Source organism: Buteo buteo, chromosome Z (assembly GCF_964188355.1).
Source record: "Buteo buteo chromosome Z, bButBut1.hap1.1, whole genome shotgun sequence".
NCBI classification, from domain to species: Eukaryota; Metazoa; Chordata; class Aves; order Accipitriformes; family Accipitridae; genus Buteo; species Buteo buteo.
The window spans coordinates 60,223,723-60,238,991 of record NC_134204.1 but is presented as its reverse complement, the minus strand read 5'-3'; the positions used below and the strand labels follow the sequence as shown (position 1 = coordinate 60,238,991).

Below are 15,269 nucleotides of genomic sequence, written 5' to 3'. Positions count from 1 at the left end.
AAGGCAATGTGAGTACTTAGGGGAAGCCAAAGTTGTTGAAAGAGACAAGAAACTGTAATTCGGTTTGACCAACAGAATGATGAAAACAAAAAGGGGGGATTGTGATAAATTTATTTTATATGTATTTGTTAATCAAACCGGTTCTGTAAGCCTTGCACAGTGTGTTCGTTTTGCAGGGCAGTGTTAGCCCTTGCAGACAGGTGCGATTGGAAACATTGTAGCTACAATGTCTGGCTGTCTGGACAAGATGTGTATTTTAAAGTACGCATGCTCCAGATAACAAAGAAACACAGAAGAAGACTACAGCCTTCATCCCTCGACTCCCCCAGCAACAGGGCGCGCAATTGCCCACGTGAGCCCGGACCCTAGACTTTAACCTGGCAACAAAAAAAAACTATAAAAAGGGAACTCTGAGGGAGGAGGGCGTGCGCCGTTGGTAGAGCGGGAGACTCCCCGGCCGCCCAGCGCTGTTTTGCCTGTTTGTCGCTTGCTTTAATAAACTTTAATTGGATTATCCGTGGGCTGGCGTACAATTTTTCGTCGCCCCTTATAACATTATCCATGAGTACATAAGATACAGCAATTACATGTGCCATTGCTGGGATTGACAAGACCCAGTCACAACTTCTCTCATCCTCTTCACTCAATACCAGAAATATATGGCACTATGGTAACGTATGGATTCGTGAATATATTATGCTTTCTTAAAGTACCACGAACAAAAGCTGTCCAGGTCTTCCGGTTTTGAAGATATGTGGTGTTGAAGAAATCTGAAGATGTGAATCTAACTCAGAAATTCCAATGACAACTAAAAAGAAACTCCAATACTTTTATATTGTCAAGTAACAGGATTTTAAAACTTTAGTGTTTCTTATTCTCTGAAACTTCAAGGCCGACATCAGGACTTTAGACTACCTGGTGCTGCACTGTTTGCCACTTCGGTAACAATTTTTGTAAAGCAAGCACAAAGCTTGTTAAGTACTCCCCAAAGGCAAACGCACTGGAACAGTCCCATACTCATTTTTCTAGGACTGGTATAGCCTCCATTTCCCCAAGCTTTTCTTAGGCTAACAGCACACACTTTTAATGAAACCATCTTCTGGCCTGTATCATCATTCCAACTTCCCTGCTGAGTCATCTCCCCTGCCACGACATCTCATTTGCTCCACTTTTCTCACAAGTGCTTGCATATTCTATAGCTACCTGGCTTTGCCTTCCGCTAGCACAGTGAAGCAAAGCTAAAAACCAGTTTGTCTGCTTTCTAGAACCACAAAGGTTCTCGCCTGAAAGACAAAATGGCTGCTTGCTCTTTAACCTGCCCAACACGTTGACCCAGCTGCCAGCAGCACTCAGGTAATGGCCGGCGACTCCTACCAGCGGTCACCCGCCGCTCCTCCCTCGCCGCGGTCCTGCCCGCTGCCCCCGGGAAGACGGCGGCAGCGAAGGCCGACGGCCGCTGCAAGGACCGGGGGCTGCAGTACCGCCCACAGCCAGGCACCGGGGCGGGCCTGCCGGCCGGCCGGCCGCCGCTCACCGCACACCGCCGGACGCCACGCGCCACCCGCTCCCCTCCGCGGCACCACGGCCGTGGAGGAGCGTACGGGGCCCGGTTCCCCGCGGAGGCTGGGCTGCGCTGCGCCGCGCCGCCCCGGCCACTCACGGTAACGGGGCCCCCTGCAGGTGCCGGGAGCGGCGCCACCGGCCAAGCCCGCGGCTCACGCGCGGCCGCGGCCCCGGCGCGAAGGCTCCCCCCGGGAGCGCTGCTCCCCGCAGGCCCGACACAGCTCGCCCGCTCCCGCGCCGCGGCGGAAGCCGGCGGCTCATCCGCTCCGCCGGAACGGGGGCGGGGCGGGCGGTTTGCGCCTGCGCGGCAGCCGCCCCGGCGCAGCACGTTCGGGGGCGGGGCTAGGCAGTCAGGCTGGTGGCGCGCCGCTGCAAGGTAGTGGGTGAGTCGCGAGCGGTGGAGAAAGTGGTGTGTCTGTGTCTTCGGGAAGTGACCGTGGGGCGGGAACGACCGAATGTATAAGCTTTCGTTCTCGTGCGACGGCGCCAGCAGCGGCCCCGGCGGACCTGCCCCGGGGCAGGGGGGTGGCCGCCCGCTGGAGGCCTAGCAGCAGTTGCTGCAGTGATGTGTCCGTGCTTGGCGGAGTCCCTCAGCCTGCAACGGGACTTGCCCTCCTGAGATTATTTTTCATTGTTTCCAAAGCGTCTGAGACTCATTTCTGGGAGTGGGGTTCTGTACTGTTCTGTCGTGTGTGGGGGGTGTGTGTGGGGGGTGTGTGTGTGTGTGTGTTCAATCGGGAAACCAGAACGTGTTTTTCACATTGAAAGAAGCTGCATTTTCATAGCAAAATCTTTCTCTCCTTAAGCCTCTTTAAAACTGGTCTTCATTATTAGGTTGAAATTTCACTATATTTGGAGATGTGTGGGACTAGGATTTGGTTGGGAATAACAATGTCATACTAATTATAAGAAATTGACGGTTATGTCCATACTTTTGGTGATAATGTTTGTTATCTGTATAGCATTAAACTTAACTCTTTTACTTAAGTCCTTTTGCTAATGGTGGATATGTTTTGAGGCATTTTTGTTTTCTTTTTTTAACTTAGGTGGCACAATGACAGACTTTCAGAAGAACCTCTATCAGGACATGATTTCTCAGCTGCATAATTTTGCTGCTGTTGGAGATGCAGCCAAACTGAAAGCGTTGCTCAGTCGTTCTCCATCACTTGTCAATGCGGTTGCCAATAATGGCTGGACAGCCCTGATGTATGGTGCCAGAAATGGACACCTTGAGGTTGTGCAGATTCTTCTGGAAGAAGGGTAAGCTGTTTAGTAGATCCCATTGAAGAGCTCTAACCTCAATCCCTTTCTGCCCATTTCAGCTTGATCTCAGAGAAGTAAATTTACCTGACAGATAGTGGCAGAATTTTCAGGGTTAAAACTCAGAAAAATATACTCCGTGTCTGTTTATAACTGGATTCTGCTATTGCATCATGCTTTCCATATGTGCTAAGAAACTCTTTAAAAGTTATGACCATCTCTAAAATTTTTCCTTTGATCTTCAAGGATATATTGTTACTCGTCCCAGAGACCAACAGAATAGGACAAGGATTGTATCCCATTCCAACCACTGTACTGAGTATGAATTTGGTACATTTGATTGTTTCACTTAGACTTTTCTGTCTAAACTTTATTTGTAATCCACCTGAATCTATATTACAGTGCAGAATGTTTGCTGACCTACTAACTGTTAAGGAGGACATGACAGACACATCTTTAACAAAGTTACTGATTGATTAATTTAATTTGTCTATTTTTTTGACAATTAACTTCCTCCTTGGGCTGTCACGTTATTTTCTTCATTCAGTATGACACCAAGCGTGTTCATTGCTTGTCAGAAACTTGCTATCATATTTGTTATCTATCTTCAAGTCAACCGTTATAGTTCTAGTTTTTCAAGACACTCAGAAAAGCAAAGAATGCTTCAAAGTTCTCCTTGAGACCCCAGAGAACATTATTCTGAGGCCTGAATAAAGTCAGGCTCCAAATATTTTGAATGGAAAACATTTCAAACTGAAGGGTGAGAGTCAGGTGTTGCAGTTCAACTGAGCTCTACATTAATCAAACGCAGCCTGTTCATTTCTGCACCCTTAATGACAGATCCAAGCAAGTTTAGTTCATTCTGTGGTTATGAGTAATCTCAGGCACAGCATTCCACAGCCTGCAGTGATCATCCGACCCTTTTTTTTTTTTCAGTCCTACCCAGATGCTCTGCCCTCTGCTGGGACTCGGCATGCAGCATCAGATGAACAGCTCTTTTGTACTGTAATCAGTACATTCCAGCATGTAGAGGAGTATCTGAGTGCCAGATTTTGAGGTTTGAAATCATCTGTATATCGAGGAATCTTTTGAGATTTTGGGGAATTTACCAGTTTGGTAAATAGGATAACAGGTTTTTTAAGTTATGCACCCTGTAAAAAAAGATTGAATAGCCACTTGTAAATGTCCTTTTCAGGGCTGTTCCCTTAGGCAATTGAATGTAGGTCCTGAGGTGATACTGAGGCCTCATTGGTCTCCTTTTAGTTAGTACTTAGTCATAATAATCATTTGGACAAATACAGTTGTGGATATATAAACATGAATGCCTATGAAGGTAATGTTACATAACATTCCAGAGACTTGTCTTGGAAAGCTAGTCAGGTTTTGTTTATATTCATCCATGTTTGAGAAAAGCTACAGGAAATGTTTGTAGACTGGAAAAAAAGATCTTCATGATCTAAAGTGTTCAGGCCACTGTTGTGGATGCTGAATAGCAGCCTGATCACAGCCTGCATGTACCTGAGCAGATAGAATGGCAAAGACAAAATCAGAACAAAATTCAGTGGCAGAGAGATAGGACATTAAGTCAGAAATTAGGCAAGATTTTGTCTAAAGAAGACTTAATCTTTAAAGATAAATGGGCAACAGTATTTTTTTAGCACCAAACACTTGTAAATTAAGTTTTGAATGCTTTTCTAAAATATACTCAAACTCCCTCAAAAACTACTGACACTAATATAAAAACTCAAGTAAAAACAGTCTTGCCTATAGTACAGTTATCTGTGTATCAGCAACATGAATATACTGGCATCTTCTCGTTTCAAAAACCAATGAGTCTGGCCCCACATCTACTGCATAATTTGTAGTTACAGTGAAATTTCTGGTTTACTTACCCACTTGAGTTAAAATTGACAAAAAATGAAAGTGCATTATTTTTGACCTCCCAATCAACCCCAATCTATTTCAGATTTTTTTTTCTGTTAATATTTCAATATATATCATAAAGCAGTGTTTCCTCATCCATGTAATTTTGCAGACATTTTGGTAACAAAGAGATCCCGACAGTGACCAGCTCCACAGTTGTAAGGGTGCTACTTCTCTCACTAAGTGAAGGCTGTATTCTTGATTCTTATTTAATGGTAAATATTTTATTGTAAATGTTTTGATGCTGCTTTCAGTAGCTTCTAGAAAGTAATGCTAGTTAAACAGCTTATTTTTTTATTACTGGTTATTCAGAAGAGACCTGTAGCCTGGCTTTCCAAGTCGTATCTGAAAATGATCTTGAGCCTTTTTTTTTTTTTTTTTTTTGCATGATACAATGGGTGGTATTTTAATTAATTCATTGCTGTTGTAGTACTGTATGAACCTTGGTAAGTGATAATCTGGATTGGATCAACAAAAACGTGGAATCTGGACTTAGCAAAAGAAAATGAAGTATGATTATTTTCATTACCATAATGCTAAGTATTTAGCCTAAAGAGTGCCCCAGTATAGACAGGGTGTCTAAAAGTTCTTGCACCTTGATAATACCACATGTATATGCTGTAAGTAAGAGTAATACACAATCAGGACTCTTCCTAAATATATTTACCCTGGTAACCACTGTTCTTTTCTGTTTCTCTAGGTGTGACAGGTCCATTGTTAATAAATCAAGGCAGACAGCTCTGGACATTGCTAAATTTTGGGGGTACAAGCACATCGCTAATTTGCTGGCTAATGTGAAGGGTGGGCAGAGGCCTAATTTTCTGTCAAATGAAGTCAAAGAATATGAAAATTATTTTGGCTTGACACTTCTGGACAGAAGGAGTGATAAAAGAACAGATTCCAAGTGGCTAAGCAAAAAACAAAGCCATCCAACTACAGTATACATCCTCTTCTCAAATTTAAGTCCTTTCGTTACTTTGGGTGGGGGAATAGAGAGCTCCCAGCAGCCAGAAATAAAGCTTTGTAGGCTGTACTACAAGGATGTGGAGCAGTGCATGAACCAAACTGAAGAAAGAACCTTGATTTTTCTTGGAGTTGAACTTCAGTTCCACGTGAACCTGCCGGCTGCTTGCAACGGAAGAGTCCTGCAAGATGAAGAGGATGGGTTAGTTGCTTGGTTTGCTCTTAGCATAGATTCTGCTTCTGCTGAGAAATTTAAACAGAAGCATGAGGACTGTTACTTTCTTCACCCACCAGTGCCAGCACTACTGCAGCTACCTGAAAAAGAAGCTGGTAAGATGCATAAAATACAGCAGTTATCAAATGTGTAATCAGAAAGACATGCTTTGGGCTTCACTGAGGTCCAATGTAAGGACAGACCACTGCAAAGGAATCAGGTATTTTCAGTGGCTTTAGAAATACTTTGATTTTAAAAGCCTGTCAGTGGTTTTGTGAAGAATTTTGTATGTAAGAACATGTGCAATTGCAAAGGCTAACATCTACAATGGCAAGTATTAGACTGTAAAATCTATTGGTCATCATGGGTTTATAAATGGTATTATTTAAATATTAATGCATGCAGATTAATGTTCTAAAATGAAGAAAAAAATCTGTCATTACTGAGTTTTCATTACAAGAAATGAAACTAAGTCCATAATAAAAGTGTATTGGGTACTCACCTGAGAAGGGAAGTCAGGATCCCAATGTGAATGAATGTTATTATGGACATGTTGTTAACAACTGCTGTTGTAACAAGTTTATTTTTCCAGAAGGATAAAGGGCAAGTTTGACTTGCACCTGGAGTTTAAATGGAACAATGCATTATTATGTCAATACCTGTAGTAGCCCTAGAATGGTCATCTGGAAAAGGAGTGATATATAGTTCTGGCCCTTTGCCCAAACAAAGTAACTTTTGTGAGAAACAGGATAAATTGTTCTGGATGAATTTGTTTCTGAATGCATAAATTGGTCTGTAGCTACATAGTACTGTGTTCTATTGCATGTGCTGTGCTACAAAGGAAAAGATCTGAATAACTCATATTGCTCAGCTTCTCATGTAGCAGATTGCAATGCAAGCCATAGACTTACTTTGATTTTTATATTGAAGTTTACTACTTCCTTTTTCTATACTGTTAAAAGTTTACATGAATTAGTATTTGATTTTTTGTATTTTCAATGTATTCTTTTAAAGGAGTAGTAGCCCAGGCTAGATCTGTTCTATCATGGCACAACCGCTACAGATTCTGCCCAACGTGTGGGAGTGCAACCAAGATTGAAGAAGGGGGTTACAAGAAAACTTGCTTAAAAGAAGATTGTCCCAGTCTCCAAGGTGTTCACAACACATCATATCCAAGAGTTGGTGAGAATATTATGGGATAAACTTGGTCAAAAGTGGCTTTTTTGTACTGTTATATACATGTAAATCAGTTTCTTTTTAGTTACTTCAGCTGCTTGCTTTTGTTCCAGGTCTTTCATACTTGTTTCTCCCTAGAGTATGTGTGTCTCAGCTCTATTTAGGAATAAGTAGTTCAGGCTTCTCTTTCTTGCAGTAATCTGTGACAAAGAATTGCTGTGACAATACCAATCTTTATTGCAATGGAGTAATATCAACATAAATGAGATATTAACAATACAAAGGGTCACATTTTCCTTTTTTTTTTTTTTTCCTGCATGTTGTTTTCTCACCTTCTGCGAGATATCTGAGCTTGAAATAGCTCTGCATCAAATTTGGCCCTGTATCGAATTTCTGATATAGTGCTCATTTTCCCATAGTGCCACTTTGACTGTATTAGCCGTCTCCACTGGCTTTCACTATTCATTGTCAGTTGCAAACTGCCAGGCCTACTTCTACTCAGAATATAAGCTTGAACAGAAAGTCTTCTATAGCTCCTTTTGTTCATGTGTTACAAAGGAAGTGTACAATGTTATTGATGAGGAAACAAGGGAGGGAAAAAAACTTACCCTTTCCCTGGATCATCTGGGGACTCTTTGATCCTTTCCATTCCCTACTCTGTCCTCCCTTCTGCAGTTGTAGTTCTGGATGTTTTATGTGTGTTGTAATTCTGAATTTCTTGTTCTCTTACGTGCTCTAGATACACCTTTGTAGTAATCAAAGCAATTCTGCCGTATTATTCTGTCTTATGGACTATAGTGAAACGTGCTAAAATACTAGTGGCTGTTTCTTTACAGTCTCTAGTACAACAAACTTACAGAAGGTATGGGATTATATAGGATAGACTGATGAACCAGTGTTTTCTACTGATGCGTTTCTCTGAAGAAAGTTTACAGACAGCAACACTGAATGTTATACGCTGTGCTATGTGGCAGATGCCTTTGAGCAGGACAACAATTTTTGAAATTATTGTTTATAGAGATATACTGGTGTTTTAGACAAAAAAAAAAAACATGAAAAACAATAGCAATAGAAAAAATATATAAAGGCAGAGGTAGATAGAAAAAATTAAAAGCAAACCATTGAGATAAATATTGAAGAGCTAGATAACAATAGAAAAGGGAAAAATATCATAGATGAACAGTGTCTAGAAAGGCATGACCAAAAGAATGATACCAATAGGAGAAAATATTAAGCAAGAAAGAAAAAGATAGATAAAATGACCCGACATGAGAAAGTAAATCAAAGTGCGACATCAGATGAGAGATTGATAGCAGTCAACAAAGTCAAAAGTGGAAAGTTTAGTCAGTAGTTACATTGTAACTAGGGTATCTGCCTCTTCTTTGGTATTTCAGTCAAAAGTAGGTTCTTCAGACCTGTGTGTGTAGAGGACATGATAGTAAATCGTTTTTGCTGCAGAAATTACTGCTATCTCCAGGATGCATAGCTAGGTTAGTATTGCTGATACTCTTAACAGATTGTGTGCTTTGGTTGCAGGTAATTTATGTCCTGCATTTCAAGCCTTGGCTGGTAAAGCCATGTATGTTGCAAAACAAAATGAACGGCTATCTTGAAAGGGAAAAAAAGGTGAAATAAAATAACAGCTTGCTCTGGGCATCTACACAATTCTGATTTCAGTCACTTAAAGGTATCTTATTTGTATTTACATGCACTGGTATTGAACAGGCTGAAATTTATTGCTGCTTTTAAGTCCCTCAAATGTTGAAATATATTCCTTTCATGTCCCTTACAGATCCTGTTGTGATAATGCAAGTCATCCATCCAGATGGGAATCACTGTCTTTTAGGTAGGGAGAAGAGATTTCCCCCAGGAATGTTCACTTGTCTTGCTGGATTTATAGAACCTGGTGAGTAATTTCATTTTCCCTTACCGAATGATTTTTCTCACATATCAGTATTGTACAGTGAAAATAATACAGAAATATGTTCAGTGTTATGTCAAATAAATGTTTTTACTTCTTCTTAGATAAGTTGTTAGAATAAATACATCTGTTCTATACTTTCCAGCAGCTGATTTATTAAAAAGGCAAAAAACAACTTGAATAAATATAATTTAAAATAGTTTTCTCATCATGCACTCTTAAATGACATATTTAAGTGAAAAAGCATTTTGAAACACATATAAGATCCTTTCTTTGGTGATACTTAGCAAGGGATTTTAGCATAGGAAAAGTAAGAGTTAAAGGATAACTTAAAGTTTACATAAAGTTACATATATGATTACATGTTTAGGGCCTGATTGATTATGTGGAAGATAAGCAGAAATTATATAATTTCAAAGGAAAAGTAAAGAGATATTTTGCTAGCTATGTTCAGCAATAATAGTTGGAATTACTTACAATTATTAGTAGCTGCAGAACAATTTGTAAAACATTCTTATATTGGGAATACATCTTAATCACCAGTGAAATTATATTGCATAACTATATTCAATAACTGTGTGCAGGTGAAATACAGTGACAGCATGAATATTCAGGTATCATTTTAAAAAAGTCAGAATGTTTATTTCTTCACTCCTTTCTTCTGCTAGCCTTATTACTTTCTGATACTGAATTCAAGTATATAAACTGAAATTTAAGAGTAGCTGAACTTATCATCAGCTTCTAATCAGCTGAACTAAAACTATCTCTGATGCATGGACTGTCTGCTTTAATGAACATGTAATCAGTGGTTACAGCACAGTACATGTATGTATATGTAAGCCTATGACCATCAACACTCCACATATACATCTAGCAGTTTTTTATGAATATGGACGTAAAGCTTTCCATGGCAGTTTAAGTTTGGAGAATTGTCTGTATGTGTTAAAACAATGAAGAATGAGTCAGACAAAGTGAATAATACAATGCAGAAATGTGTGGAAATCTTTTTAAGTCTCTATTTTCTTACTATTGTAATTTTAAATATTGATTTTCAAGTTGTATTACATGCTGTTACAATCATAATGAAAATCTAAAAATTAACACAGTGCTTCTTATAAATGAACAGAGCAGCATTTCAAAAGTAATTAAAGGAACAATGTATTTCCTACACAATTTTTTACATTTTAGCTGTGGTAATAATAGTTTGCATGTATGATAAATAATCAATTGAGGAAATAAATATTATGATGGAGAAATTATCATACTTTATTTTCAGAGTTCCATTTTGCTTTGGTGGCTAGTTTTACCTTATTAGACTTGTGCGTCTTGTGCTTAAGGTCTGTGCCCTGATCTGTGAACTAGATCTCTATAGATAATTGTCTTGGGCAGTTTCAAATCTTTTGAGTCAGTTTCAAGATTACAGGATGTAATCGTTGCTTGGAGTATTTACATCAGCTGCCTGTTCTTTGCCCTATTTGATTAGGTGAAACGATAGAAGATGCTGTTCGAAGAGAAGTAGAAGAGGAGGCTGGAGTCAAAGTTGGCCATGTTCAGTATGTCTCTTGTCAGCCATGGCCAATGCCCTCCTCCCTAATGATTGGCTGCTTAGCTGTTGCAGTGTCTACAGAAATCAAAGTTGACAAGAATGAAATAGAGGATGCCCGCTGGTTCACTAGAGAACAGGTAAAGTTCAATTTAATTTCCTTCTTGTATTGATTAGTCTGTGACTGTATCGGTTCTGGCATACATAGATACTTGCTTTTTTCAGCAAGCTGAATGAGCATGTATACTCTCCATTTTATCATACTAAAATTGCATTATACTGTAATTGTAGATTACACACAATCGGAGAAAAGCAGATAGTCAGTAATTTCTGAGTCACTTGCGAGCCTACTTTATGACATTTTTGCCAGTTAGCTCTTCGTCTTTTCCTTTTGAGAGATATCCAAGTTATAGTTATTTTAACCCCCTTACTTAGCAAGCTTGTGCTTTTCATTTTGGCAGAAGTAGTGCTTAATAGCGTTCATCATCTGAGTTTCTCCAAACAAGCACGCTACCAGATTTGCTGGGAGTGGGGAGGTTTAGGTGAAAACTCTGGGAACATCTTTTTCCATGCAGTACTATTTTAATACTCTGGTATTGAATGCAGTTTACTATGCATTAATAGGAAATTCTACACTTAGCTTTCCTGAGTATTTAAAATATAGTCAAATAAAAGAGAGGAAAAGAGGACTTTAACAGAAAGAGAGATTTAAGTTCATGAGTGGAAAAAGGAAAGATTGCTTACACAATGTAGTCTTCACAGTTTTTTCCACATGCTACTTATGAGCTAAACTTTTAATAACCCTGTACTTCTGTCTAGCAGTTGCAAGTGTTTTGACTCTGTAAGTCAACTTGAAGGCAAAGTTAGTCATCTACAATCTCAGTGTATTCACAACAACCCTGAGAGCATTTTAAATGAATACAGTTAGTCACATGCGGGTTGGTCTAGAGTTGGAAATGTACTTCAGAAATGTACCAAACTAAAAGTGTGCTTCCATGTTGCTTGCAATTGCTTCAGAAAACCAACAAAACACATTTCCTTCTGCACTACATGGAGGGGGGGGGGGGGGGGGAGAAAAAAAAAAAAAACAACCACCAAGAATTTATGGAACCGTGTAGAGCACCATCTGATGGTCCTTACTGTAAAGAGGCTTCACAAAAACCTTAAATATTATATTAACAGTCAATCTCCGCAGTTGTATTAGAAAGAAGGTTTCCTTTGAGGCACATTTGAGCTAAAAAATGTCAGAATTCACACAGAATCCTGTGTGGTTTTTCCTCTGCATCTGTCTTGGAGAATCTGGTAGTGGCTCTTTAATAGCTATAGTAATGGTAGATTGATAGATCATCATAGTAAGATAATTCCTGTATTAGTACAATGTTAGATTCCATATAGTTTATAATATTACCTTCTAAAGAAAAAAATCTCTTTTTATTGCAGGTCATGGAAGTTCTCATTAAAGGAAACCAACGTTCTTTTTTTGTACCACCAAGTCAAGCTATTGCGCACCAGTTGATAAAACATTGGATTGGAATGAATGCTAATCTTTAAGTTAAATACTTGATTTCTTTAAGTTAAATTACTTCTAGTGAATGTTAAATTAGGAATACATTACGAAGAATTGTTTATCCAGTAAATGTCCAACCACGTGAATTTTTAGGCCTTTCCTTTGATTCCTGAGCTAAATTATCCAACCTCTGTAGGTTTTTTCAGATAGGAGTTAGAACTGGACAGCAACCCAGTGACTATCCCAAGCAAGCAACAAATAGGTAAAATTGGTACCTTGTTGTGCACAGGCTGCTTTTTCATTTTAGAGTCAAAATATTATGCTTTTTACTATTATGCTCTTAATGTTTGATTTGGTCTTTCATGTTCCTCACTGGAAGGAGTCACAGCATTACAAAGAGGCCTGACCTTGCTTGCTGTTTGAACTTTGTATTTACATCCTCCTATTTTGTCTTAATTGTTTATTTCTCATTTTTTCCTATCTCCATTCTTTAAATTCTGCCTGGCAGAAAAATCAACATTCAGTGCTGAAAGTCTTACCAGCAATGGTTATTTTTAAGTTAATAGCATACTTAAATGGTGAATATGTAGTACTTTGTATCTTTTATGGTATTAGCCCTCTAAGCAGAGTATGTACTCCTCCAGTCTTGATTTGGCCTGCACTTAGCCAATTGTATGTCAGCCTGAATTTAAAGGTATAACACAATACTCTGTTTATGAAAAAGGTATTGGAGAAGCATCCCCAAAGCCTAAATATTAGATATTTTTATAAGATGATAATGTACTTACTGACCCTAGGCAGTGAGTTATTTCATTCTCTGGTAATTAAAAATGGAGCTGTAAAGTAATGGAGAAGAGAAGTAGATTAATTAAACAAGACATAATGTGTCAAAATATGTACAATTTTTTTTATGGAAATGGAGACACTGCTGTTAAGAATTTTACAGTTGAAGGAAATGTATTAACCCCAGCTGTAAGACTGGAAAAGCAATATATGAATTAAATATTTACTTACATATATTTAATGCTACAGTTCAGATTTGTGCCTTGATTTATTGTTATTGAAAAGAATGTTAACTTAATATTATTTCAATATGGAAAGTTATAAAAGTATACTGGTATTATTATTAATGTCATTATGTAATGGTTCAGTAGTCTGTGATTATGCAGTCATTGCAGTGATATAAAAAGAAATGCAAATGACCCAAAGGAAATACAATGATAGTCGTAAATATTAACTTAATATCATATGATGATTTGCGTATTCGGAGTAATTTGAATATTTTTTAATCTGTGAATGATGTCAGATTTGTTTCAAAGTTCTCTGCAAACTGGAATCAGTAAAAATGTTTTACAAATCATAATAGTTCTTTTTTTTCCATCCAGTGTCATACTATGCTCAGCAGCTGGTTTGTTGGGTTTTTTTAAGGCAATGCATATCAAACTTTAAAGCAAGAAGCATTTCTGACAGACTTTGAACAGCTGACAAATCATTACATTGCTTCATTCTCTCCCTTGTTTCAGCTATACCTACAAATGAAGAAAATCAGGTTATCTGTTCTCACCTGGAAGTGAGAAGAAAGGATTACACTGCTTCCCTTAAAAATTGCTTTTACAGAGAAGGGGAAGTATGAAAAGCAGTCATAGACTACAGCTACCAGCAGGACTGCATGTTATCAATGGAATTAATCTTCCAAAAAAAATTGTGGGACAGAAGAAGGCCTAGTTGCAGGTTGTTCATACAAGTAAAGGAGAACATTGGACAGTATGCAAACATTGGTGGAAGCTAAGCAATGGAAGGCATTTTTAACTATTACTATGATGATTACACATTAAGAAAGATGAACAAGGAAGGAATGAGGAGCGGATGGAAGAGGGAGGATAAAGCAAAGAGCAAATATAGGTAGCATAAAGATAAATAATTTATCACATTGAGGTAACTAAAAATACATGTATAAGACCCATCCTAATATTAGTTTTTCATGTAGGAAATTATTGTCAGTTGCTGTAGAGATGGGTTTCTAGCTGTGAAACGCAGAAGAAAGTATCCATAACCAATACTGATATTAAGAATCAGACTTTTTTTTTAATTGAGAATCTGTATAAACAGTATATATCTGCAATTACAATGCTAATAAATAATTTGAAAGATTTAATTTTGCTGCATGAAAAAGGCAGGAAAAGGATAGTTTGAAAAAGAAAACTATTCAATAATCTCTCAGTTTGAGAGTAACTTTTTAATGATCTTTCAGTTCTAATAACTTCTGGTGTTGCAACAATTTTTAATATATATACATTTTCAAAAGCTAAACTAACCATCTTTTTTAAGCTTTCTTTTCTTTTTTCCCTCCCCAACAGAAGAACCATTCACAGAGAAGATGACAAACACCCCTTTTTAAGAAAACTCCTTTGATAATTTTAATCTCTTATTTAAAGTGAAACTTCCTCTGGCTTTTTATTGCTTAATTTGACCTGTTTGTAGGTCATAGGGTTGAGATTTAGTTTGAAAATACCTATGCATAGAAATTTTCTGAAGAATAGTTACTGTTTGCAATTATATATGAAATATCTAATTGAAATGCCAAATGCTGTAGATATTTAGCAAGTAGAGCAATGTAGAAAAGTGCCAAATTAAATTTAGCAAGAATTAAACAGAATGTAGTGGATCTGACTGGAATATGGTCAGGGCAACACCTCCATAAGATTTCAGCTGTTTGCCTCATCCAAAAGACTGCAACTTTGCAAGCAGGCTGTTTCTTGCCCCTAAGTTAATGCAGTACGTTAAGAAAATGGTGTTCCTTAAACCACTAAAAATAGAGAGGTTTTGTTCGTGCTGTGTAATAATGATCTCGCTCTCTTCTCCCTTGCTTCTACAATGCTGCCAGAGCAAAAAGAGTACTCATTAGATGTAGATGTACAAGGCAGAAAACTCTGGAGACGCCTTTTCTCCCAATTTACCTGTACATTTACGAGAATTAACTCCTATTCAGTACAGAATTTGTAAATATTCTGTATTTTATCTGTTTTTTAAATTATAATAGTTTACAAATAATACAAATAGTAATTTAATAAAGTAGGAAAAAATAGATCTGTTTAAACACAAAACAAAATTGATACTACTAACCACACTGTGAGCTCATGTGATGTAACGACATCTCATGTAAGTACAACAGCGATTATGAGATTTTCACAAACTTTGC

The 15,269-nt window shown here is 38.1% G+C and overlaps 1 protein-coding gene across 3 annotated transcripts; it reads left to right on the top strand.

The window, feature by feature from the left end:
- The first annotated feature begins 1,884 nt into the window (after nucleotides 1-1,884).
- On the top strand, nucleotides 1,885-13,421 carry NUDT12 (nudix hydrolase 12). Of its 3 annotated transcripts, none has more exons than XM_075020520.1 (7): nucleotides 1,885-1,946; nucleotides 2,610-2,823; nucleotides 5,447-6,039; nucleotides 6,938-7,105; nucleotides 8,892-9,005; nucleotides 10,504-10,703; nucleotides 12,004-13,421. In XM_075020520.1, exons 2-7 carry the CDS (start codon nucleotides 2,618-2,620, stop codon nucleotides 12,112-12,114), a joined length of 1,392 nt encoding a protein of 463 aa, XP_074876621.1. In that variant the 5' UTR covers nucleotides 1,885-1,946; nucleotides 2,610-2,617; the 3' UTR covers nucleotides 12,115-13,421. The 3 variants fall into 3 exon arrangements, with proteins under 3 accessions (XP_074876621.1, XP_074876622.1, XP_074876623.1); XM_075020521.1 differs by having other exon boundaries at nucleotides 1,891-1,939; XM_075020522.1 differs by having other exon boundaries at nucleotides 1,929-1,972.
- Nucleotides 13,422-15,269: the final 1,848 nt, after the last annotated feature.